The sequence below is a fragment of the Amblyomma mixtum genome, chromosome 5, assembly GCF_055824585.1.
Source record: "Amblyomma mixtum isolate Tamu chromosome 5, ASM5582458v1, whole genome shotgun sequence".
Classification (NCBI taxonomy): Eukaryota; Metazoa; Arthropoda; class Arachnida; order Ixodida; family Ixodidae; genus Amblyomma; species Amblyomma mixtum.
Genome location: NC_143016.1, coordinates 116,480,829 through 116,508,516, shown reverse-complemented (window position 1 = coordinate 116,508,516; position 27,688 = coordinate 116,480,829). Strand labels below are relative to the sequence as shown.

General features: G+C 45.3%; 1 protein-coding gene across 1 annotated transcript in view; it reads right to left on the bottom strand.

Annotated features, from left to right (window-relative positions):
• The window catches only part of LOC149343426 (uncharacterized), a 35,605-nt gene extending 17,908 nt beyond the window's left edge, over nucleotides 1–17,697 (bottom strand). Inside the window, exons 1-7 of the mRNA XM_089545911.1 lie at nucleotides 17,336–17,697; nucleotides 11,073–11,106; nucleotides 7,690–7,930; nucleotides 6,418–6,666; nucleotides 4,254–4,483; nucleotides 1,472–1,630; nucleotides 243–554 (exon numbers count right to left, since the gene is read on the bottom strand). Of these exons, the coding sequence (XP_089402037.1) occupies nucleotides 243–554; nucleotides 1,472–1,630; nucleotides 4,254–4,483; nucleotides 6,418–6,666; nucleotides 7,690–7,930; nucleotides 11,073–11,103 (1,222 nt within the window). The 5' untranslated portion in view covers nucleotides 11,104–11,106; nucleotides 17,336–17,697. The remainder of the gene's footprint in view (nucleotides 1–242; nucleotides 555–1,471; nucleotides 1,631–4,253; nucleotides 4,484–6,417; nucleotides 6,667–7,689; nucleotides 7,931–11,072; nucleotides 11,107–17,335) is intronic.
• Nucleotides 17,698–27,688: the final 9,991 nt, after the last annotated feature.

The following is a 27,688-nucleotide window of genomic DNA, read 5'->3' as shown; positions in this document are numbered from 1 at the left end:
GGCATACTGCAACTTTATTAGAGGCCGTTTCAGAGCCCCTTCAAGGCGTTCGACCTTCCCGAACCCCTTTGACTGCACCAGCGCACACTGCCCTCACCAGTTCCCCTTTTCCCGACGCACACACACTTTTTTTCTGATTGAACTCCCTCATGATATTTTTATTTATTTATTCCATCTCTCTGGGGAAGTCGCGAAAAAGTGAATGTGCGAAGTCCGTGAACGTGAAATCTTTTGTCCCATACCTCTGTCCATACCTCCGATCTTCTCCCTGACCATGTTGAGGGCCTGTGAGGCGCGCGACTTGGCCACAGACTCCCTGTCCCCAGTAGCGATGAGGCCCATGTAGGCGAGCGTCACGGCAAAGTTCTCCACCTGTTCACGCAAAACTTGGTTGTTGAGCGCGCTGAAGAGGTCCTGGCGTCGGCAGTGACTCAGCGACTGCGAGGGGCTCGTCGTGACGATGCCCCGTGGGCCGTAGTACATCCTTAGCACCGTACTCAGGTTCCAGTTTCGGAGATCCGGATACTTGTTCATCGCTGTGCCCAGGATAAGGCCTGCGCATGGAGGTCGGCACGCGCTGCATTGACTGACACGGCGAGCCGTACAAAGTGGTCACCCCACATCCTCACGTTAGCGAGATTATGAAGACATTCGCTGGCTCTGGAATAATTCGGAACCCTCAAAAGCCCGAACAGCTCTAGAACTGTTGCAGCTGATTTCGGGGGCGTGCAGAGCTACAGTGGAACGCTTATACCAGCACCGTTAAAACGTTGTTACCTGTGATCGGGGGTATAACTGATTTTCTTGTGAGTTAGAAAATACTGGAGAAACGCTCTCCTGGTTCTTCGCTGGCGTGAGTTCGAATTCCAGTTCGGGGCAAGTTTCTTTCTGGGTAAGAAAGCATTTCATATAAAAATTCACTTTGATTTCGGTGCCGTTTTTTAAAGCTTTAGTGTGGACTTCGCTTCGGTTTCGGGGCGATGTTCGACTGAGATTGTCGATAATGGCAACTCCTTACAAAAAAAGTTTTAGACAGTCTATAGAGTGTCTATAGACTTCTGTCTATAGAGTGTCTATAGACTTCTGTCTATAAAGTCTATGGACTGTCTATAGACAAAAGTCTATAGGCAATACAAATGCCATAGACAGTCTGTAGATAATCTGTAGATTTATGGCCATACACTTTTAGCATACTTTTGTCTATAGACTATGAATAGACAAAATGCAATATCTATAGGAAGTCAATAGAGTCAATAAGAAGTCTATCCCATTATTATAAGGGATAAACGCGTTTCATGCTTAAAAAAGGCACCAACAGGTAGGAGATAATAGAGAAAGCTAAGAATTACGCATTAGGGTGACTGAGCATAGTTGCCCGTGTCAATGCACAACGTTTACTGCACATATCTCTTCGCGATTTTATGCTTAACTTTGACGGCACTAGCGCGCGGCGTTGACGAGAAAGACTGACCGTCGACTGCGCCGTTGATTTCAGCCAGCGTGGCCGAAGTGTTGGTGTCCTGGTCCAGCTTGTATTCGAGGAAGCAGCCGTGCTCAAGCCACTGTCCCTTGGTTCCCATCGTCCTCAGCTCCGTAGTTTTCAGTGCGAGGGAGGCCCCGGCCACCACGGCTGCAAGACGTTTCTAATGGTAAACATGCAACCGGCAATAGCACATACGGTGTTGGTCAAGCATCCCGGGCCACCGCGATATTTAATGCTTTCAGTGACGTTTTACGAAAACTTTTATACGGCTGCACAGAAGTTAATCCAATGTAGTTGCCTTTGTTTCGATGCCTATTCGCTGATGGACCGTGGGATTGGTTGCTGTGAAAGGAACGAATTGACCGTCAATGAGCGTAATTAGTAACTGCAGAAAGCCATAAAAGAAACATGAGCTTGCATTTTGGCCTGAGTTGGTGTAGGTGTTAGTAAGGAAGTACGAAACCGTCGCCATTTATAGGCATCAGCACGGTTTTAGATTTCAAGAGTATGCGAATGAATTAATTCATTTTTCATGGTCTTAGGCGTGTATTATAGCGTGGCTGCTTTGTCTCTTCGATAAAAAGGAACGCAATAGGTCACAAAAGGAAAAACAAGAAAGCGACGTCGCAGTGAACTCTGGATAGATTATAGACACTCAGTGACTTTTGAATGGAGTCCAAATACCATGATGTGTCGGCGTTTTTAGCACTTTTTCCTGCTTCAAATATGGACACCATAGCATGCCATCAGTTAAAGAGGTTTCCCTTATATTTATGTATTTAAGTATTCCATAAAGCTGTTATTACCGATTGGAATTATTACGAGAATAGGCACATGGTTAACAAAAAAAAAAACAAGTTCAGTCAGAGCCGTATGGCAAACAACAACCAAAAGATATGAAACACAGGCTCTTACAGTACACTGCATAACACACTGATCTTCACAAATATTTGCTGCTAAGTAAAATTTCAGTCGCGGCCACGACTGTTTGCTCCAAATTATTTGTGAATTGTTCTAAAGTAGGCTGGGCTCGAAAATATGAAAAGCGAAAAATTATTTCCTAAAAAACATTATTTTCGTGCGAAGGCATGCCTGCGTCGTATCGGTCTGGTGTGTTTGTGCTTCTTGAAAGCAGCGGGTTTCAGCTATAGCGCATTGTGTGAAACTAAGCAAAAAAAAAAAAACTTTAAGCGCTGAACCTTCGTTCCGATCTCGAGGGTTGCGAGGACGGTGCGAGAAAGAAGTTCGCTTGGTGAATCCGAGCGCCTGTTGCGATTGTAGATAAAGCGGACAGCTTTTCTTTGTACTTTTTGAAGCGTAAGCCGGTAAGCTTAGATCTATTTTTCTTACGATGGCTGTTCTGGCTCGTATATGGTTTGTGCGAATTCCAGCTAGGATCGGAAGAGATGATTGCGTCTAAGTATTTGCCCTGAGTGTCGTTTTGGAGAGTAGTGCTATGAAAACCGTAGGAGAAGTGTAGACTTGATTTCAACGCGACAGCGTTAAGGTTCCCGTGCCGCAGAAAAGCCGGCGTCCGCGTCGTGGGCCGTGAGAGAAAAATCCAGATGGAACGAAGAATTTATAAAATATCGAAACCGGTAAAAAATGTCAGGATTGACGCCACAATTTCTCAGGAAGGTTTCTGAGACCAAAGAAAAGCAAGTGAGTTGTAAAGAAGTCTGGGTCAATTTGGGGGGGGGGGGGGGGGGGGGGACTTCTGATTGCGGAACGGGCACGCTATCCATAGGCCACGAAGGCTAGTTGGTTAGAGTTGAATAAAGGCGGACCTCCTAGTGAATGCGTTATGGTATTAGAGACTTGCACTGGTGCGTAGATGAGTAGAGTAGTTAAGACTATGGTAATTAGGAATTAGGTAATTATGCGAAATTAAAGGCTACGGAATCTTACTCTTTAAGGCGAAGCTTAAGCTTCCCCCAAGTTTTTCTTTTTGAGACCGGCGTGTTAACAGTTTTACCAGAGTTTATCACGTTTATCACCATTTGCCAGTTTGCACACTAAACCACTATCTTATTTAGACAGTTGTCCAGCTTTTCTTGGTTATCGTGGTTTCTTGCAGTATGATAAAGTATGCAGTCCTGGGAAAAGAGCAGAAATGGCGACGTTTACGCGGCTTGTTAAATCATCCTTGTGCAATAACAATAGAAGCGAGGCCAGAACAGAGCACTGCGGAACACCTGACAAAACAGGAGCAACATCAGAGACGTGATCATTTTTTCCCATGTACTGGGAACAGTTTGACAGACTATCACCGATCCTCCGAACGAGGAGGCCTTCACCAAGTAGGCGACTTTCACGGATCAATTTTAAGAAAGTTAAGTAAAGAAACCTACTTACTTGTTGTGCATACATTTTTTTAAAAAAAGAAAAGAAGGTGGGTCGTGTAGTTCCAGTTCTGAGAGATTTTTTTCTGATTCTCATGGCTGGTTTGATTAGAATGCGCTTCAGATGAACTTAATTGTTCGAATTTTCTCAACACCTCGACTAACGGGAAATCGGGAGAGGGGGGGGACGAAGATTTTGGAAATTAATTGAGAGTCAAAGCGGTTCGTTCACGGCGAGTGTTGTTCGACCACCGGCAGCTTAAAAAAAAGGACGTTGCTCCAAGAAAGCGGGACAGCCTTCGCCTTCGCTATGGTAATGTTAAATGCTATAACAGGTGGGATAGATATTTCAGTTTAAACTACTCGAAGGATCACGCCAAATCGCAACGCTGCCATCGTCACTCAGGGCTGAAAAGAAAGCGACTCACAGCCCACGGTGGCTGCATACACGGGGTCAAGGGTTCCGTCGCTGGCGACTTCGCCGGCCTCAGGGCTGAGCACCTTGACCACGTCCTTGACGGACTTGGGCTGCAGATCTCTGTGCGTGGCCGCGATTCCCAGCAGGGTCTTCCCCAGGGCCACGACGGAGCCTTCTTTGCTGCCACTCACGCTCACCACACCTTCCTCACGGGGACGCTTCGTGATGTCGTCTTCCTCTCTGCGAGAGTCATTCTGCGATCACCAGGCTGTGCAGCACCAGTGTCGCTGACAACACACACACACACGCACACACACACACACACACACACACACACACACACACACACACACACACACACACACACACACACACACACACACACACACACACACACACACACACACACACACACACACACGCACACGCACGCACGCACGCACGCACACACACACGCACACACGCACACACACACGCACGCACACACACACACACACGCACACGCACACACACACACATGCATACATACGTACATACACGTACGTAGTGCATAATACATACACACACACACGTACGTAGTGCATAATGCATACACACATACACGTACGTAGTGCACAATACATACACACACACACGTACGTAGTGCATAATGCACACATACACACACACGTACGTAGTGAATAATACATACACACACACGTACGTAGCGAATAATACACACACACACACACACACACACACACACACACACACGTACGTAGTGCATAATACATACATACACATACAAGTACGTAGTGGATAATACATACATACACACACACGTGCTACATAGTGCATAATACATATACACACACATACCTAGTGCATAATACATACACACACACGTACAGTCGGGGACAAAAGTCTCCGGACCACGTGTTCCTCAAACGATCGAAGCTTATAGCTCTACTATCAGACAGCGGCTGGAGACCGTACTTGTGGAGATGAAAGAACAAAAAATTAACTTTTACCTCCACAAGTGTGGTCTCCAGCCGCCGACTAATAGCAGAGCTATCGGCTTCATTAGAGGAACACGTGGTCCGGAGACTTTTGTCCCCGACTGTACGTAGTGCATAATACATACATACACACGCACGTACGTAGTGCATAATACATACATACACACACATGTACGTGGTGCATAATACATACATACTTTATTTAAACACAAGCTAGAAAGATGTGCTGATTAAAAATTATCAGCTTGAAGAGGCCCTGGAGACCCAACACATGGCAACAGCACATGGTACAAAACGGCGCGGAAACGTTCAGCCAGAATACATTCTGGCTGAAGACAAATTAACAAATTAAATGAATGGTTTTTTTCCCTGCACTTTAAACAGAAAGGAGTAATAAGGGTGTAAGTTGTCCTGTAGCGCACAGCCTTTTATAAAAGGGAGTGGGCTAGAGGACAGCTTACTCCCTATTACTCCCATATAGATGTGTTCGTCTTTAGAGTGTGCGTACATGAGGTACACATTAAGAAAAGATTTCACTCTAATCAGCAAAGAACCCCGAACATCAATGTGCACTTCAGTAAAAAAAAAAAACTCTTGATGCAAAATAAATTACTAGTGAAAGGAAGCGGTGTCAGTTCCGTCCATGCCTGCCCTAGGACCCGACTCAGTGATCATTACTGGGAAGTCTTCGAAGCTGTCCCTCTTCAGCTTCCATGAAGGGATGTAGGCTCATGTCTGGTATGGTTGCACCCATTCACTCGGTAGGGTGCGACCACTCCCGTCCTATACACCATGTGTTCGGGTCACCTCTATTTGCTGTTCTCTATCCCTCTCAAGCCCTGTGTCCTCTCCGTCACTACGCTGTTCACGGTGTCTTTTCACGCCTTCTGGGCCGGAATGACATAACGATTCCTTGTAGCTTACTTTCTTTTTTCTCTTCTTGTAGCTGGCTCACGCGGCGCCACGCCGCTGTCATCGCATGGCTTCAGCCAATACCGAAGAGAGAACGCGGGGTGTGGTGTCACATGAGCCAATCAGGGATAAAGAAAAATGAAATGGAAACGAATTGCACTGACAAACGTGCCTCTTTCAGAAACTTTGACCACGGCCTGTTTCGTGTTCACTTCCATGTTCAGCTACGCAGCGCCGGTCAGACTCGATGTACGTTTCACTCACGTGTTCGAATACATATCGAAGCGGTCGGGTCGCACGATGGTCCTGTTGACGTTGTGCGCCAGGCTGAACATGATGAAGCAGAGGTCATCGTCCTTGCCCGGGTAGTCACCGAGCACATCTGCGGGGCTCATGGGGCGCCGTTCGAGGTTCGCCAGCTCGACGTTCATCACATTGTGCACTACGCCACGAAGTCTGGCGGCGTTGTCTTTGATGCCCAGGTTTTCCCAGTCATAGTCACTGTGGTAAAACCTGCATCACCGAAGCAGACATCGCGTCAAAGAATGCAGCGCGGTTTTCGTACAACTAATCTCGACCCTCATGTTGTCTGCTAACCTACTCTATTCCGTACTGTCGTAAACGTGGAAACAGGTCTTTAAGGTACATCGACAGGACGGACCGAATCACGGCTGTGGTCCTCGCTCAATCACTTACTACAATGACACGCAGTAGCATGGCCCGCAAAGTGTAGGGCGGAATTAGTCCTTTAGCGCACTTTCCTTAAGGGGCAAGGTTTGGTGCTGCAGTTCCGGAGCAGATTTCAAACGCTAAATATACGGAATGCTTACTGTTTGCAACCCGGGCATATTCCCACCTCAAAGCATGGTAACTTGAAGTAATTAGTAGTGGAAGGAGTCTTTTAAACGTTCGGCACTGGAGGTCCTGCGTTTAGCAAATAGAGACGATTGAAACCTGCTAGAACTTCGCATTTTATGAAGAGGAAATCTATTTCCGTACCCAGCCGATAGTATCTCGGATTTTTAGTGATGGAAATCTACTCCCGGGGACAGACAGCACACGCTACCCCTATTGGGGAGTGCACTAGAGGGCGGCTTACTCTATTTCAGGGTAATTCGTGTTTAGAGTGCGCAAAAAAGTAGGAGCTGTGCGTGGATCCATTCACTTCCACTGAGTCGCTTGACGAGCTGCCCACATCCTCGAAACCGTTCTATTCGGCCTGTAAGAACCTCCAGAAATGATTTAAACACCGAGGTTTCGGCTATTGCCGCGATGCAGAGAGCAACATGCTTGATAGCTGGATTGTAGTTTGTAGTAGTTTGTAGAGATTGTAGTTACGCGCATAATCGTCAGCGGACTAGGAGGATGAGCAAGGTAGCTTGCAGTACAAAAAAAAAAAAAGATTTTCCTTTGTCGGGCAAACTCTACGTTTCTAAGCTTCACAAAGGCTTGAAAAGCAGCCTCTCCAGGTCCGCCTGCTGTAGCGAGCAGGTTCGGTCTCTTATATCTAAGGTTAGAGTACTTGGTTTTTCTTACGTTCGCAGCACGTAGATTGCCATGTCGACAGCGTTGAGCGGGTTGCCGCTACTTCGTTCGGCCAGCTTCTGCTCGAGCAACTGAAGCTTGTCGAGGAAACTGGAAATGGTAAATCCAGCGGGCAGCATCTGGCCCATCTTCAGATGCCGGTTGTCTTTGAGAGGCGTAAAGCAGCGTGGCTTGAAGAACTCGCTGAAAGGGGTGCCGCCCATCAGGCACCAGCCGACGTGGAGGAGGCATCCTGAAACAAAGTCCCCCAAGCTGGCGTTGTACGTCCCCTCACACTCATTCGTGTACCTCGTGATGGAAGCTCTCGGAAAACTTCGTCAATGTGACGCCACGTGCATGCCTCAAGAATAGGGGTGTGTGAACATTCGAAATTTTTTTATAGGGGATCGAACATTCTCCTTTTGAACGAATCAAAATTGTGTTTGTTCAAAATTATTCGAAGCAAAGCGAATTCGTTGCTAAATTCTTGATTATTTTTTCTAAAAATAGAGGGGACACCTAAGGTCCGCCTTACGGTTATGATGCGATAGCGTAATCGGGCAATTCCCATACATGCAGAAGGTCATACTCTAATTTACATTCATAGATCCCTGGGAGTCTTCATACCCCTCCTGGCAGAGTGGTGCAGCGGTTAAGCGATCCGCCACCGCTGGTAGCACCTGCCGTCGCAGAGCGGTGCCTGCTTGCCTGAGGTGGAGCACCTGCCACCGCTCTGCGATGGCAGGTGCTCCCAGCGGTGGGCCTTGTGCGACCCAGTTGTTCTTCCCGAGCGGTCAATCAATAATTTAACTGCCGCCTGTCACGTTGGCCTGTTTGTTCACTATCCGGTGGGAATGTTGTGATGATGCCGCAAGGTCACGTGACCCAGGTGGCACACCTGCCTTCTATTGCTCTCTGGGCACCATCTTCCAGACTCATGCTCGTGATTTTTCACTCACAGCGCCGACTACGCCCACGCCAGATTTCCTGCGTAACGGGGCCTTTAACGCTATCGCGTTAGTAGACACCTTTAGCATACCGTGTACCGTGTTACCGTTACCGTTACCGGAGTACCGTGAGCCCGCCCACCGCCGGTGAGCAGACGCTGATTGGTCCCGATGCGACAGGCGCGCGCGTATCTGCCGGGTACGTGGCGCCATCTGGCGCCGTCAAGGAAATTTGCGCACGCGCATTGGCTGCGCGTGGGCTTCCGGTACTCCGGTACCGGTAACGTAAACACGGTACACGGTATGCTAAAGGTCTCTATTAGAGTAACGTACGCCGTAGTTTTATTCGACGCTTGCTTCAAAAACGGTGCACACTTGACTCCGCGTAGCGTGTTGTAAGTACCTATGGGTGTGCTGGAGATGGAGGGTTAAGCGCAGCGACGCAGTACACTGGTGCCGCAGCGTTGATCATGCTTCTACATAGCTTTCAAGCTTGGCCGACGTTACAGGGCTGAGGCAGGTTTAGCAAACCCTACTTTGATGCTCGGTCTCGCAGGCCATGGCTCATGGCTTGCGCTGCTTTCACCTACTGAGATATGCTGCTGGTTTATTCCCTGTAGTCATGAGTAGGAAAATGAAATTTCCCTGTATCTACGAAACGACGGTGTTAGAGTTTGTACTGAGTTCGTGTTGCGTACCTTCTAGGTGAGCGGAGCATTGTGTCTTTTGAAAACTATATCTAGAGCTCAGTAAGAAATAGCGCATCGCTGCTCCACTGCTGTTCGTTTCTAACTAATTTTCGTATAAGCAACTAATATTCATGACGATTCGTATTTAATTCGGTTTTTGTTGCACAGTTCACATTCGGTTCGGTGGCAAAGGTGCCCTATTCGTATTCAATTCGGTTGCGAAACAGTACTATTCTCGCACCCCTACTCAGGAACCTATAAAAATTGGATGTTTGCACTTACCTTTTATGGCAGCTGTAGCTGTAATGGCTGAGTACAATTTTGCGTGTTTGCCTTTGTACTAGAAACACGACTTTTTATCTGTTTGTAGTTTTAAACTTGACTTTAAGTTCCCCCTAAAGCCGGGCTGTAAAAGCAGCTGTAAGTGACACTTACTTTGGCCTTGCAACATGATAGTACTACTTCCTAAATGAGGCAAACGCAACGTTACTGCAGCTGCTTCTCTAACACTTTTGTTCTCACCTCGCCATTTGTATTCTTGTTTTTTTAATTGAACGGACAGAATGAAATTGGGTTTAGTGATAATGACGGCGGTATGGTTCATAGAGGTTCTGGGGTTCGTAAGAATTGAGGTGTTAGCGACAAACAGTGTGGCTTTGGTGGTGGAAGTTGTTGGCAAAGAAGACGTGATAAATAAAACATGAACAGGGAAAAGATAAGACGTATGCTAAAGAAGACATGATCTTGCAACATTAAATCGTAGAAATATATTTTTGTTTGGAAAACTTAGAACTTGTAGCAGGCACTAGTGCAAGTAGTCATTGCCTTTAAGTTGATACTTTCCTTGTTAATAAGACCGAAAAAGTTCGCATTGCGTTTCGATTGCATGTCGCAGGGTAAATCATAGCTATTGTTAACTGGTTTCAGAAGAGATTCGATCGAAGTGGTTCTACTCTCCACCCAGGAGCATTGCTTTTTCTCTTAACTTTGTTGCCTTAAAGGTACTAGAAATAGTGTGGAAGGCTCCAATCCTCAACAGGCATATGAGTTTTGGTTTAGTGAGAATAGTAGAAGCCTTTGAGCACATATGAGAGGGAAGTGTTTTTGACCCATTCAGGTCAAGAATGTCAGTTGTGTCAGTGAAACTTAAGAAATATGTCTCGCCAACAGACTTTCTATCCAGCGCCTCGCTATCAACAAGTGGCAACGCAGTGCAGTGCAGTCACTGCCTCAATATCTCTGCGTTTTTCGGAACATAACTTGCAAGTTACATATTTGTCAGCTGCTGTCTCAAGGAAGCACTTGTGATCACGTACGTATTAAAAATAAAAAAAAGGTGGCCATACACACAGTATGTATTGTATATCAATTAAGGAAGCCAACGGTAATCGAAACCAGTTGAAAAATAGAGGAATGCTTTTATTTTTATTTGTGATGTTTATTTAATGGGGAATAGGTATTCTAATCACTTTATGAGTAAAATATATAAGAAATTAGAAGAAAAAATATATACACATATATATGGGGGACTTAACACAAGGGGCACAAGAAGGGAATGTTTTCAACGGCCGACCTTTCTCTCACTAAATAGAGTCCGACATAAGTGACACGGTCGTCTTCTCATCCAAGCTTTTTCTCTCCCGAGGAACTGAAGACGTCTCCACCCCATCATATTCACATTACGAAAAATTTGTGGCTAAGTCGTCTATCACTATACGTTCTCGCGATTCGTGTTTGGAAATAGAGATGGCGCACTTACCTGTTATGAGTAAGAAGGAAAGCAGTCTCATTTTCTGGAACAAAGAGAGATATGTCAACGTTAGTGGCACTGCGAAGCATTTTTCCGCAGTTAAAACAAAAAGAAACATGACACATCGAATGCTAATGGCGGAGTGCTACAATGTACTCGCTATTCTAAAGAAACAAATTGCGACAACTTGCTAGAATGTTCTAATCGAGTTACTTTTTTGTTTTTATTTTTCACTGGTTCGACAGATGTGCCACGGTGCGACTGTGCGTGCTGGGATACCAACATTTACAGGTCATCAACAGGCTACCCTTTAAAAACAGCTGACAACGGGGCATTCGTGGTTCTTTAGATCGGGATAACTCTTAAGTGCTGGTTCTCTCAAACTTTTAGTTATTTTTTCGTTTATTCTCTGAGGGCGCCAAACAAGGTACATTAGGGACGCTTATGGCTTAGTCTTGATTTTTTTAATATGAATTCAAGCGCACAAGAACACGCACACAAGATGTGCGTTTAAGATCATGAGTTTAAGTACTTTTATCTAAATGCAATGACTTCTGCATCATAGCATTATCAGCGAGTCTGCTCCAGTGAGTGATGGTCCTTGGAAAAAGGGCATTGAATTTGACCAGCTAGTTTAATAGCGTTATTTAAAGAGAATGAAGATTTCGATATCATATCCCGAAGAATAAGTAAAATATTCGAGCGGTTCACGTTTTAATGATGATTAATAAGATGAAACAGAATGTCTACCGATATATGTGATTTCGGTTTGGAATAGACTGTAAGCCACTTTTAAGGAGGTCATAGACTGGTATGTGCCCATATGGATTGTATAAACGTTACTGCTTTCCTTTGTGACGTTTTATGCAATGTTTTCGGCTGTCTTGCCTGGTAATTTCGCTGTTGTATAAAAAATGAGTGTAGCCGAGGTTGACCGCCATTCCCATCCAGTTCAGTGCCGAGCTAGTTTTTTTTTTTTTTGAGGACACAAGTTCCCCAAAATAAACTATCAGTGGTGACTCCTAGACCAGCATGCCTGTGATTGCTGTCACCACTACCCGACAACATGTTTCACTAAGACTAATATTCCGCGGTCTGTTAGAGTTGCAGTTAGAGTCAGCCACATAGGTCCGAAGGCAGTGCGAGTTACCTTTGTAGGATTCTTATTTGCGAAAAAATGACATATCATGGTGTCAATTGCTTGATGTGTACTCTTGTCTGCTATACGGTTTTGACATCCGCAGAAGGCATAATTTCTGTGTCCATTTTGTTTTGGAGCTAAAGATGTGTAAAAACAATATAGGATTTGAAATTCTGTGTTCGGGAGCATATTTTTTGAACGCAAAATCTATGGCTAAAATCAAGACTGTTTCAAACAGTGAATCTTTATTATAATGCTGTTTCGAGTGATACTATTTCTTCATTAACACGTATACTGGACCGTAAGGCCATTGTTAGAGCAATATCGGTTGCAAGGTGGCGGACAAGAAAGAGTCTGCGTGCATAGGCGGAATACGGCTTGCGTGCTCCTCAGTGCGATCCTCTCGTTCACAGCGGAGGTGTTACAGGGCCTTGCAGCGTTTCTTATTCGCGATTTCTTTAAAAGTTTAGGGACCCAGCGGGCAGACGTGTGTATCCGCTAAGGTGGTATGTGAGTTCAGCGCGGTTGCCATCTTGTATGGTGCTGCTCGCGCCTCGCTGTTGAACCGCACATTGTCTTCGATGCTGGCGTGTTGAGTTTGAAGTGCAGTTCCAAAAATGCAGCTGCTAAATCACCGACGATGCTAGGGCATATTGAAGGGGTCGCACTAACTCGTCTGCCCGTTTCATATAGACGGGTCCGCCAAGAAGTAGAGTCTGTGACTGGAGGCCAGACGAGGAAATTTTTGTAGGGCCCACTGCACGGCTTTGAAAGCGCTGTAGGTTCTGGCTACTCAGTGTTGATGTCATTGACGTTGCGGAGTGCAGCCGTAATCACCATGCAATCGGTAATGTTCACCCACGCCACTGTAGGGACCTGCCTGGGGACTCCATACAATTGTGACTGGCTGTGGGGAGCACAGTCTCTGCCATATCGGTTTATGCGATAGCGGGGGTAGTCGGTATTTAGTGAGCTATGTTATAGCTGGGCGCCTTAGTGAAGCGCTTGCGTCGCTCCGAGTTACCACATTCTGGAACCATATTCCGTGCTAATGGTCTCCCATCTGTGCGTACAAGTATAGGGAACAGAGGGAGTGGGACGCAATCATCTGCAGTTTGACCTGCACTGTGAAGTGCCATCTCAAGCTCCTGCACGATATGATGTCCAGCTGGCGTGCAGCTCAGCAGGCTCGTCTGCGGAAGGTTCACCTTTACAGAAATCTCGGAAATCAAGTTCATGCCTCCATGCGCGTAAAACTTATTGAAAGGTGTGTGCTTCGGTAGACCCGTGACAATGCGACAATCTATCGCCAACTGACATATCGCGAGTGTGGAGTACACCCTGCCATTTCATAGCTAAGGACACTGACTGCGCGTTGAAATGTTCTAGACTGGCGGCAGTAGTTCCTGGTATCGATGGGGAATAAGTTGCTCTGCCGTCGATTTGGGGAAAACGTCTGCCTGCAACAACTGCCTTGTCTTATGAAACGTCCGTGCGGGTAAGTCCGATACTATGCGGCACTCGACGAGTTGGCTCTTGCCCACAAGCGCCTGCTATCACTGGTCCTACGCGCAGAATAGCAGAGCAAACTGTCTTATCTAGATGTATGCCTTATGAGCCGTCCTGTTTGCCGCGACGAATTCTCCGTAGCGGCACGTCACGTTCACCGTTTTTTTCTTGCCAGCGTTCTTGCACGCGTGTCATCACAAACCACTTCAGCGTTTCGTCATTTGTACAACTACCACTCATGAGAGGAAGTTGTAAGCGTGGAATGGCTGAGTGGAAATACGAAAGTGCCGAAGCTTCGATTTTTTCTAAAGTTTAGTTTATTCTCGCATTTTATTGACTAGGTACATGGTTCTAAAGTTCCTGGGCCACAGGGCCTGTTCAGAAGAGTTACAGTCGGGCCCTTAACACCGATATGAACCTAACAAGGTTGTTACTTCTCCTACCCCGTATACTTCTTCTACCCCGTGCGGAGATATCGAGCTTTGAGGGTTAATGCACGCCACATAGCTCAAAACCAGACCCTGTGACTTAGAAACATTTGACCAACCCTGTACGTTAAACAGCAGGGTACGTTTCCAGGCAGCAAAAATTAAGTTTTTTTTTCAAGCACTGATGACCTTTGCAGTGCTATTTGAATAATTACCAGTCGATTCGTATGTCTCTTCTCTTAACCACGCTGGTTTTAAGAAGCATTTACAGTTACTAGAAGGAGTGTTAGCCTCCGAAAATTTGCAGTTCTTAAATGTTAGCACGAAAGAACACAACTTGACACGAGCCAACATCTTGGCCAATTGAGTTGCCTTAAAACGATGACCACGTAGAAAAATTCGAACAGTATAGAGTTCGCATACGGGTGCGGTCACATTCCGTCACCTCCGGACTGTTCTTTTGGGGCCGTAGTCATCTGAAGTGGTGTGCGGCGTGGTAGATTTTAAATGGCGCAAAAAAATCCACTGATAATGCCGACTACAATGTGAGGATATCGGTCACCTTAGAGACGAGCCTTCTGTGACTGGCCTCTGCTCACGTAAGAAGTTTGCGCAACGGTTATTGTTCGTCTGTCCTTCATGCTAGGAGCAAAAAGATACTACAATCAACTTCGTCAGTGATACTGCAGCTATGCTCCCATTATGCAGCTATCCATTTCAGTTCATACAAAATTCATGCCTCCAAAAGTAGCTGCGACTTATATGTTTCAAGTTGAGAATGTCATTTTCTTCTTTAGCACTTTAACAAAACTTCTGTTTGGGCTAGATGGTGCATAGCTTATTTTGAAACGAATTCAAGCGCACAACAACACGCACACAAGAGAGGAAAGACACAGGACAGGCGCTAATAATGTATAGCGCCTGTCCTGTGTCTTTCCTCTCTTGTGTGCGTGTTGTTGTGCGCTTGAATTCGTTTCAAAATAATTCTTTAGCACTCTTCATGAATCCATGTAGGCCTACTACATTAGTGAATTCTTTGAACAAATGCAGCCACGTCTATACAAGGCTGATACTTGCTCTCAGGCGTATTATGCACGTTTAAAAATCGTCAGAGTTAACTACCCCACTCCTCCTTCGATAAGCTTCAGGAATGCAGAAACACATGAACATACAAGAAACGTTTTATGCAGTACGACTTCATAGAAACCCACATCAGAGTTTGTGCTCCCGTTTTTTCCATGGCTGTGTCTGTCTGCGCTGTAGTGACTGATCCCTCATATTCGATAGGTCCAGGAAATTGTTCTATTAAATGTATTGCAAATATGAAATGAGCGAGCTGCATGCCACCTAAATCTTCCGAACAGGGCAGAAGCGATTTTTAGGTTTCGTTCTTTTTTGACCGTTTTTTTCCTACTCTGTTTGACTCGAGGTGAAGAGAATTAAGAAAAGAGGGGCCATGCGTAGCGCATTACAGTGGAATGGGCGATGGACTCAGTCTCTATGGCTCACTGATAAGTATATCTGCCACAGTTGCAACGCCTGTGTACGGTGGTTAAAGCGTGCTGCCGTGAAGGGGAGGAGTAATCTTTCCGTTGTGCCGCAAGCGTTGGGCCCTATCCTTTCAAAGTTGTTGCCTGTTTGCAGCCCATAAGCTTTTGCATGAAATCCAGCAAGCAAGCGAACATCACAAGCGCTTGAAAGAGCTCAATGTAATCGCTGTACGTTCAACAATAAAAAGAATAAGTCCGCCTTTGTTTAGCTTTGCTGCCGGCGATAAAAGTGCTTTCAGTTAGGACAGCAAACAATGGGCGTTTTTTCAGCCGATAACTACACAGATGCCCGAAAGAAACTTAACTGCAGAATTCATAAGAGGTACGAACCAGTTAGGAGGAGGCCACTTGTTTCAGCGGTTAAAAGTAACGAGCTCCCTCACAAAAGATAATTTTCGCGTCCTTGAGCTGTGAAAGGCTTGAGCAAAACCATGTCCAACAATTTCGGAGAAAAATTTTGAAAATTGAAAAATCATATGAACATTGTTCGAAAATATTGTAGCTAATGGTTCATTCTCCTAACATGTAGCAAAATATTTCTTTTAAAGTGTTTCCATCGATCGTATCGAACTGTTAAAACTCCCATAGAAAACCAATGGGGAACGCTTTTGACGATAGCAAAAACATTAATAGAAAAAAAAATTCAACACACCCGTGTTGTGATCTGCGGATACATTGATTGTTATAGTGAAATCTTTCATTATATGAAAAAACTGCGTTCATGAATGATTTCCTGCTCAAAAATTATTTTGTCCAGAATTGTTGGGTATGAAGCAGTTTGAGTGAAAGGGTGCGCCCATGATCAAATTATTGCGCTCCGTTTTGTCATTCTTCGGTCAGTGGCGGGGTACTGCCATCTAGAAACTCGAAAATAGGTTGCAGAAACAGCATTATTCCCAAGTTACAGAAGGGATCCCGTAGTTCGTAACACTGCATGGATACGACCGCCCTGAGTGCCTCATCGAAGGGTACCTGTGATGCTACTACGGTCGCAGAAGGGCAGGGCTTAATGTGCCATGTGGTCTGTCCGTGGCCTTCGGTTGTGGGAAGCATTGTCGGTTTTCTTATTAACACTTGAGAATTTTGAACACTCTTATTCAGAGTTGAGTAACGCGGCTGTTCGTAGAGTATCAGATGCAGTTTAGTTCAGCTAAGGCTGACCGGGGGCTCCCTTCAGTCAGTGCGTCGTCTTCGAAGTAAGACCTTTTAATTTGAATCGAATACTTGAAATCGGAAACATTTCTTGTCAGAGTTCAAGCTTATAGAAGCTTTCTGCTAGGAGGAGTGCATTGCTTAAGACATGCGCTGGTGGCAAGCGGCGAGTGTTAGCGAGCCGTCGGCACTTATCGCAAGAAGCCAACACCCCATTTGAAAATAGCTGGCACGCAGACCTGCTCGTAACGGACAGATTCGATATGTTAGAGTTATTCGACCGACAAAAACATACAGGAGGCAAAACAACTCATACTGTACCCCAAGAAAGTTTTCTCGAAGCGGAAGAGGCAGTGCGGACCGTTAGCGGATGACCGTTAGTCTCTGGCGGAGAAGCCCCCGCCCATTCGAAGCTGAGAAGACAACGGCGCCTCCAATGGCGCTGCCGGTCACAGCGATATCACCGGCAGCGCCCAACGTCCTTTTTCTTACCTGGCTTCTAGCGTGGCGCCTTCAGCCTCGGCGAGTCGGTCTCGAAGAGTTCCCAGCAGGTTCAGCGTCCGTCAACCACACGGTCCCTCACGTCAGCGCGTTCTTCCACTGCGTTGTTCGCCGCACACAGCGCGGCGCCTTGGCGTTGAGGCAGAAAAAGAAAAATGCGCGGCAAATACGGCGCCGGCGACGAGCACGTTCACGTCGTCTAGCTCCTCGGGCTTCAATGGCGGCGGGCGGAGTCCTCGAACTTTAGTCGGTGCCGTTCGGCTCGCGCTCGCCGTTGCCCCGTCGACGTTATCTGCTGTGAACAGCTGCGATAAGACCCACCGCCTTCCTCCTTTTGTGTGTTCCCCTGGAGTCGCGTACGTACTTCGGCTGAGGCAACGCCTCGGTACCCGCTTCTTTATAAGGCGATGCGAAGGAACAACCCAGCCCACGCTGCGATGACTCGCGGTGTGAGGATTATTCGCCAGCGGTGTTACAATGGACCAGGGGTACGGTATCCGGGTGTGTACGTACGGAGCCGATCACAGGAGAATGAGACATCGGTGAAGGCGACGCAAGGCGTAGGGTGATGTACGACTGGGTGGTAAAAAAAAAAGAGCTGCGCGTGACAGTTCCGCCCGTTGCTGACTCGGATATTTACAAGTCGTAAGGGGCGAGACGGTGGAGGCGCGAACCCAGTCGCGTGCGGTACGCGTTATTTGTTTCCATAAGCACCGAGATCCGCAGTGCATAGTCCTCGCCCTAGCATTCCTTTCTGGCGAAACGACCGAAGCGAAAAAAAAAATGAAATGAAACACACAACAGCGGTCTGATAAGGACACTTCTCAATGATATATTGCCAGACACGGGCAAGAGCACCATAGCATCTGACAACGCAGCATTTAACGCTGGAAGTTGTACGCAGTGAATAGCCAGTACTAGGTATGCCCGAAAAAAAGTCATACTTTTAATTTGTAGCATTAGGAGGGTCATGAAGGTGAAAACTGTACGGCGTCGGCGCCTGTGTGAAGCCACCATCTGCCATCTGTGCCAGATGGTGTTTAGGGAAATTCCCCTCTCTCCTCCTGCCACACTTGGTAGGTGGAGAGATGGAAATCGCACTCTCCACTTGTAGGGAAGAGGAAGGAGGGGCGTATGAAGAATGACTAAACAAAAATGAAAATGACTAAGAATCACTCAGCGAAAATGGACAAAAGATGTGACTACGAATAGAGACGGAACAAGAATAAAAACAGAATTGGAATAGAACAGAATTGCACTAGAATTATAATTAGAAGAAGATCTGAAATGAAATAGAATTGGAATTGGAATGCATTGGCGAATAGAAGAAAAGGAACCCTCTCACATTTCTTTTGCATTAATCCAATCTATCACCTCTAATTTGTTTTCCCTTTCATTTCACAACGAGTCGGCAGCGTAAGGCAGCGGCGCCTCACTGCTCTTTAAAATACATTTTTTGGAGTTCGTACACTTCAGCGGCGTTGCATGCACTCTTGAAATGATATCACAGAGCGCGCTAGTCTTTGCTTGGAAAGCCTATCAGCTGCCGTGTAGTGCTTCTCATAGGTGATTCGAAATCTTCTTTGAAATAAAGCTTTATACTTTGCAAGTCACATAGTCACAAGAGACTTGCATAGCAGCAAGTCTCAGCTGCCATGATGGGGGATGCTAATGGCATCTGAATTGAGAGGAGGTGACGTCATTTATCAATAAAAGTCTGGCTCATGACCGACTAGCATTGTGGCCGTAGCTCTCCCTCTCTCTCAACGTATATCCATAACTCCGATAGTTTTCTGTAAAGGCCATCTTTGAGGCGGCGAAGGAAATAGTTCGTGGAAGGCCAATGTCCTTTTCGTTGATCGCGTCCTTTTCGTGCTCCACATTTTTGGCTGTCTGAGCAGTGGAAGGCCTCTCGCAACGCACATCTCCGTAACATCCCTGAGCACTTCATTGAGTTGACAGTGAGGCATTTTTATCTATATGTAATGTTTTGCTCGTGGAAATGGCATTTGAAAGCTTTAAATAGTTTCAGGCTAGCCCGGGAATTGTGGGCAAAGCTGAATACTGCACTATTCTAGTGAAGCCCCTTAACCGTTGTGATTTCGCGGCCGTCACCTCCCTAAGAGATCGTACAGGCGGAGGAAAGAGGGAACTAAGTCTCGCGCATGCGCATTCGAGTCCAGCATGCACCCTAGTGGCGTGTGAACCAGCGTACAGTCTTCAAGTTTGTTCTGGTACTTTCCTGACAGCCCTTGTAGTGCGTACTTACTCTGTTTGTTTTCAAGGAATTCGGGACACTACCATAATTAAGTAATGCTTTCCTCCTTGGATTAGTGAATTTGGATGGAGGCGAAATGCTAGAGGCCCGTGTACTGTGCAATGTCCGTGCACGTTAAAGAGCCCCAGGTGGTCGAAATTTCCGGAGCCCTTCACTACGGCGTCCCTAGTAGCCTGAGTCGCTTTGGGACGTTAAACCCCCATAAACCATTAAGTAATCATTTCGTAATTGGATTAGTTGCCAGTCTTGTGACCTGTTTTAGGTATCGGTATAGGAATCGAATGAATAACCCAGGCCCCAAGTCCCGAGCGGCTGCGGAGCAACTGGCTAACGTGGTGATCACACCTGCGACGCAGCGGAGGGTGCTAGGAGTCTGAACAAGGACAGAAGGCCGCAGGAAACTGAACCGGCGCAAAATTGGTGAAAGTCAGGTGTATATAATCAGAGACATAAGATGGTTAAATTATCAGGTTAGTTGTTAATGATTTATAGAGTAGGGGAGATAATCAGCACAACAATAGCACGAGTGGTGATGTTTAAAAGATGGGAAAACCCGGTGGTAACGAAAAAAAAGTAGCGAATGATTTGCGAGTAATGCAAGGGAAAGAAGCGGCTGGTGATGCTCAAGTAACGACAAGTTTATTGAAAGATGATGCAGATATTGGCCTTGAAGAACTTGCCACCAGAACACGCCCTGTTTCATGACTTCAAGTATAAGGCTACGCCTAACCCGCTTTTCGCAGAAGCATGAGTAATATGCTAGAAAAAGTCCTCATGAGATGCACAGCGACCCTAGTTTCTGGTAGTAATAAGTGATCACCGCAGTAGTAAACAGTGATGGAATACCAATCAGGAAGAGTGGCAGGCAGAGTTGCATTTTTCATCGTGTTTCACTTTACTTTTGCAGGATGTATTCTGAGAGTTGAATTGAGAAGAGATGGGAGAATTAATGGCTGACTTCATAGAAGCCGCTAATTTGTTCATGACATTGTCCTGGCAAATAAATTATGGGAGGAACTGCCAACCGCAATCGGATACCTGAGCCCTTAACGTATAGTAGGCCTAAAGACAGCATGCAATAAATGAAAGCATCTCGTTTATTCGAATGCGGTGCCAATAAGGTTGCAACATAAGAGTCGCTATTGTCGGCACGGGAAAGGCAAAACAAAAGTACTATCGGCAGCAAATATTTACAGGGCGTGTGTCCTGGGTAAAAAATATTTTTGTAGCCATTTTGTAACCATAATCATCGGCCTGACTGCGTCCACTTTGGGGCGAAGGCCTTTTCCTTAAATCTCCGATTAACGTGGTCCGGTTAGCTACGGCGTAAGGGCGAAATTCGTCATGCCTTCGGGCATTTTGGGCGTCTTTATTGCGTGATTGCGTCAAAATATATTTTTTTTTTAACCCTAGCATCGCGTAAACTTTTGCTGCCGATGTAAATGGAGGTAACTCTAGGTTCAGGGATACAGCGGCGGTATAGTTTTCGATTTCTGCTGACAATAGATTGCTTCCCAAAACTGAAATCATGGAGTATGAACCCGGGGCACCGATACGGAAGGTATGCTGGCGTCGGGCCCCCACTGCGACCACCGATAGGCCACATCGGAAACTTTGGAAACAGCCAGCAGGTCTGGCCTATCAGTTGCTGCGAATCGTCTCCTGCCGATTCGCCCATGTTGCTGCTTCACTCACGTGGTAGCCATTTTGCTTATTTTATCGTTGCTTTTTTTCTTTAATTTCTTTTGCAGATGCTCGCTTGTTTTTGTACTAAAGGCTTACGCTAGTTTTTCTTAGCTGTAATAGCTGAAGAAGTATCATGTACCGTCTTTGTGAAAAGTAACCAGGCTGCATGGTTTGCTTCTAGCTTGTATAGTGGAGCCCTTGTGGCTTTCTTAAAAACAAAAGGTGTTGGAAGGTAAGAAAACCCCCCGTACTTACCTTTAACAACCCTTTCAGCTTCAGAGAAGCTCTAAGGGCTCCACTGTACGAGCTAGAAGCAAACCATGCAGCCTGGTTACTTTCGACAAAGACTGTAGATTTTTATTTCACACTTGCCAGCCTATTTTATGCGGCTATGTGCAAAGTCCTGATACACTTTTGTTACCATTAATAAACTCATATGCAGTAAAAGCGCGCTAGGCAGCAATCTTCTCGTTTTTTTAATTTTAATTTTTTTTGGCAAGAGTGGCTCCAGAACACTTCCTGTGCTCTTCACGAAACGCACTGCGGCCTCGTCATGCGCCGACCCATTTTTATCTTATCTAATTTAATTTTTCTTCAGAACACCACCTCAACTTCGTCTTGAGTGTATATTGCATTTTTACAGCATAAGCTCACTGTGTTGTTATCAGGAGGCCCGTATAGGAAAGACAAGGAAAGAAAGAACATTTCGGAAGTGGAACAGGCAACTGCTGAGTTAATTTCGATCACCTTGGTCGTTGAATACTGACGATAGGAAGACAAAAAACAAAACATCACCGCTTATTTGGAAGTGCCTATTACTCGGGACAATTTCTTAAGACTTTCCATAACGTAGACGTGAAACTGCAAGCTTCTAATGAAAGGCACGGAATCTTCAGCAAGAGATGTGCTGTCTCTTCATGCAACCAAGCCAGACTGCGGCACTGAAAGAATAAAAAAAATCTCTCTAAAATTTATGTCATACATTTAAAAAGGAACTTTTCTAATATCTGTGCCAAAATAGGCAACAGAGATATTGGCCTACAGTACTCAATGTTGTTTTTCTGACATCCTTTAAACAGTGGTCTAACAGTAGCCATTTTGTAGGCATCTGGTATGAACGCCTTGTCTAAAATACCATTGAGGTTAGAGAGCGCATTATCTGCAGTGATATCAAACGTACAGTCTTTGTCAAAAATAACCAGGCTTTATGGTTTTGCTTCTCAGTCGTTTATTTAAACTATAATGGCAGCCCTCGAGCTCTAAATCTCTGTATGGTAAGGGGAACCCCTGTCCTCACCTTCAAATAACTTTTCGACCTTAGAGAAAACTGTAAAGGCTCTAATATACAAATGAGAAGCATGCCATGCAGCCTGGTTACTTTTGACAGGCTGTACCTTGAAGCGGAGATGCAGAAATTTTTTCTGTGTCAGTCACTTCGTTAAGCTAAAAGCTGAAAATTATGTAGGCTAGCTCTTCGGAAAATCCTTGAAGGAAGGCTGTAGCTGGCGCCTCTTCTTTCAAAGCACGACACAGAAGCAATCAGGGCCGCGTCTTATCCACCACCCTAGCAAAACGCTGTCGTCTTTCCAAGACATACAAGGTAATCCTGAAAAGAGCGAACCGACCAAAAGTTCAGTGCTGTATCTTTTCCCTGAAAGAGTACTGACCGCGTTTCTAATAATGATAATAACAATGAAAACTTCTGCACAATTCTACAATAGCAGCCCACAAACTAGAAAAATAGTGCGGTACCATCGCATAGAGTGCAAATTTATCCTGGCGTGGACAATATGAATTGCTGCTTTATCTACTTTTCTGTAATGTCGACTGCCGATGAGCTGACATTTAAATACCGCTTTCTCATTTTATCGCCAATAAATTTTATTCTTATTCATTATTGTAACAACATATTATGCGGCTTATTTTTGTTGGGTTGGCCCCATTATTCCTTCTTTTTTTATGAGTTTGCTGTTTCCGATAACCTTTCGTCTGTTTCAATTATTTTCTTTGGTTTTATAAATCCTACTTAGAGTTTCGCTATTTATTACTGAGTTTTATTTTTAGTTTACTATCCATTTTTATATATCTGCGCTATCCCCGCCACGTCGAAATCAACTGAAGTTGGTCGAAAATACAATAAAAACATTCCATTCCTCACTACCTGCACTTTATAACCATCAGTAAAACGAACATTTGGGCAAGTTGGTGACTTTGTTGAAACGTAACTGCAGGGCGAAAACTACAAACACATAGGTTGGTTTATTGGGGTTTAACGTCCCAAAGGAACTCAGGCTATGAGGGACGCCGTAGTGAAGGGCTCCGGAAATTTCGACCACCTGGGTTTCTTTGACGTGCACTGACATCGCACAGTACACGGGCCTCTAGACTTTCGCCTTCATCGAAATTCAGCCGCCGCGGCCGGGATCGAACCCGCGTCTTCCGGTACAAAAACATAAGGAAGGAATACCTACTGACACGGAAAGTCACTGCAGTCGCAACTGATTTTTGTACCAATGCAAGGTGAGTAAAAAGGCTGCATCGCCCATACGCGCAGAATACCGAAGCAGATTAAAGTTACCCCCTACGTGCCCAAAGTTTCGCATAACATGAAGAACGTTGGGAACATGTTTGGGGGGCCGCTCGTTTTTACTGCTCCGCTAAAGCTCGCTAAACTTTGCCCTCGTATCTCCGGCAAGAAAACCACGAAAAGTGTATGCGGAATAAAGTGTTCCAAGCGCTATGTGCAGTGCCAATCAAGAGTTGTTTACGAGGCGTCTTTGTCGTGCTGAAAAGCGTATGTCGGCGCAACTGGCAGATGCGTCAATGATAAGTTAAGGAAGCGGGGATGAAATTTACAGAACGGTGAGGACGTGCGTTTGGTTGAGCGCAATCTGTGTTAGCCGCATTTCGACAGTGCAAATATATTAGGAAAAAACAAAGATCAGACCGCCTACCATATAACGAAAAAGGGCGAGGACTGCCTATGCGTGCCTTCGTTACTCCTTTATAGTTCTGAGTACGAGCTTTTTTCTGCCGCAAGATAAGATGTACCTTTCAATGTGTCGTCGGCACGTATCTGACTTTCTGTATTCTACGCCAATGTGCGATGCCGCCTTTATATTCACCTTGCCTAGTTACAATAAATCAGCTGTGAGTACAGCGATTGTCCTTGTCTATGGGTGTTCCTTCCGTATGTGTTTCGGGTTTTCGCGCTGCAGTTATTTCTCAAGAACCTTATGAACAGTTTGCAGTCCCCCGACGAGCGCACGACCCGAGTAAAAAAAGTACTCAATGGAGTAGCGCGCTATGGGCACACATGTAAGTACGACCGCCTCTTACACTCCGGAATGATAACATTATCAGCCATCCTCGATGTGTGCTCGTAGATTTCGTTTGCGTTTGACTCCTCTTTGTGCGAGTCGTCTGCCGTTCCAATGTATCTCGGGGAATTCCCCAAGGTGGAGAATTTCGCAAGGCTAGTTGACTTAGAAGGTCGTAGCAAACTTGTTGCCGAAATTTTTTGAAATTCCTAATGACGCAGAACCTCTTCTATGTACCAATGTAGTTACAGACATTTTTGCACAGAAATTGGGCGTGAACTGTCCATAAGTAGCTCAGATACGTCACCTAGGAAGGACTGCTATGAACAGACCAATTATTTTCTATTTCCAGGATTATATGGCAACTAAAAGCAGTCCTCCATAATGCTCGGCGTTGAAAGGAACAGGTATTTGTCTGCAGAACGATTACTGCGCCGACACTATGCGCAAGCGCAGGCTGCTTTGGCAAAGGGCAAGAGCAGATAAAGACAGCGGCATGAAGATGCTGCTTGTTAATGATAAGCTACACATTGGCGATTAGTTGCGAACACTTGGGATGATATACGATGAATACCGGCAAACTTATGGCGAAAACAAACAGCCAACCACCCCAAAGCTAGCGACTACGCATAGTCGCATCAGCTCCGTTTGATCTTTTTGAATGCTAAAAGCATCGCAAAGAAAACAGATGAACTAGAAGATGTACAGCCTAGCTTGATTTGAAGGTTATCACGCGAGCATCGACCGAGAACAGGAACAGTGCCATGGCCCAGAATCCTCTGCCGTGGCGGGGGAGGTACCAGGCCAGCTTACCTCACTCTTTGCTGTTCCTTAAGCAGCCGCCACTCCCTTATAGGCAAGTAGATTTTTAGCTTTTGTTTTGCTTCATCGAACAGGCAGCGATGGTATTGCGCGCGACGTAACCTTCGGTATTATTTAGAATTGGACGGTACGAAGCTGCATTTGGCGTATGTGACAGCAGTTATACCCTTCTGCCACAATATTTGCGAAATTTCCTCGGTGGACAAAGACGGTACGCCGAGGCAATGTTGTGATGGTATATGTTTTGCTGCTCAGAAAGTCGTTCAAATGAAGTAGTGTCAAGGATCAGCCTTACCAGATCTTCCCCACTAATTTTATCATTGTCCGCGAAGATAAGACGTAACCAAGTCCACGCTTGACTGCAAAGAATGGAAATCTTAGAATGAAGAGAAAGGGTGGTGATTTCTTCGCGGGGGGGGGGGGGGGGGGGGGGTGATGTTTGTAGCATGGAATAGCGAACGAGGGAGAGAAGAATGCAAATTTGTGACTTTCATTGTTTCAAAGCCGGCCGCTAGGCGCCTGGCACGCTAGGCCGGTCGACGCTCGTATGATAACTTTCAAATCGCGCTAGACGGTACTCTTGCACGACCCCCAAGTTTGTGTGATTTCTCAAACATGGTTACATGACGCGATTGGTGACGACGAAATAGTACCACCCGGTTATCATGCCTATACACGAGATAGGGGCTCTCGCGGTGGTGGCCTTGAAGTAGTGGCAAAAACTGGTTTTGATGTTATTGTCACCCATCAAATCGCGGGTCATGAGAGTTTGTTTATAAAAGTGTCTCTTTTGGAATTTTCATTCGTTTTATGCTCCGGTTACCGAATTCCGGATGCTGATGATTCTTATATGTATAAACTGTATGATCTTCTTTTGAAGCTGCATAGAAAAAATGTCATCATTACAGGTGACTTTAATCTGTATGCTATCCTATAGAACCAACTGAATTATGGACACTCAGCTTCTTGCAATACGGTTTTAGACATAATGCTAACTCTAAGCCCCCAACAAGCCGTGAATGATTGTACCCGCGAAGATAATATACTAGACCTCTTATTTATTAGTAACATTATTACAGAGTGAACGATACAGGTTGAACCAGGAATTTCCGACCGAAAACTGATTTTTTTCTGTTGGAAAGTGTCTGGAGATAAGGCAGATAAATAATCTACTAACAATGCAGTTAGGGACTTCAGTCGGGCAGATTCTGTTTCCGTGATTGATTACTTTGATACTCACCTTTGTATTATTAGCGGTGATGTTGACCTTTCCTCGCAGCAGTTTCGGTATGCCGCCAGGTTCTGTATAGAAAATTTCCCCCATTAAGACCAGTTCGAAAGCGGCGGCTAAATACTTGGATTACCACAGATGTCATTCGCACTAAATGCCAAACCAAACGATTTACAGAAAGCTCAGAACAAAAACACCGCAGCTCGCATAACTAAACAGTGATGTACTATCTAGAATAAAATTGCTAGAGATAAATACTTTAGCCATAGCCTTGCAGATTTTATCTCAAGCGATTGTCGCATTTCTCTCAAACTAAACATATCTACAAAATAAAGTGACAAGAGAGCAGCCTCAATAGACGATCGGGTAATTACCAGCGAAGGAGTTCTGGCAATGCTCTTAAAGGTTGAGACAAAAAAATCTACCCGACCAGAAGGTATTCCAAATAAATTTCTGAGGGGTTATGCCGAGTATATAGCTGAATTTGTCTGAAAATTTTTTCAGTATCGTTATTAAAAGGTAGAATAGTCTTACGTAGGAGGAAAGCACGCGTCGTGCTAATTCACAAAAAGGTGACCATTTACTTGTAATAATTACCGTCCAGTGTCAATTAGGTGTACCCTTGCAAACTTTTAGAACATATTGTTGCAGGATATCATCACTTCTTCCTCAAAGATCATAATGTCTTATTGAGCGTCAACATGACTGCTGAGAAGGTTTCGCTACCGTTGCAAAACTCGTAACTGCAATATATGAATGTTCACAAATTCAGGATATGTCTGAGCAAGTAGACGTTTTATTTTTAGATTATGGCAAGTCTTTTGATAATGTTCCCTATAAAAAGTTAATTGAAAATTATATAGGACTTCCTTTTGGCATTATTCAGTCTATCTGTGATTACCTTAAAAATAGAGAACAGTTTGTTGTCAGAAATTCTAGTTACCGTGTCCGCCATGATACTTCAGGTGTTCAACAAAGTAGCATTCTGGGACCACTGTTTTTTTTAT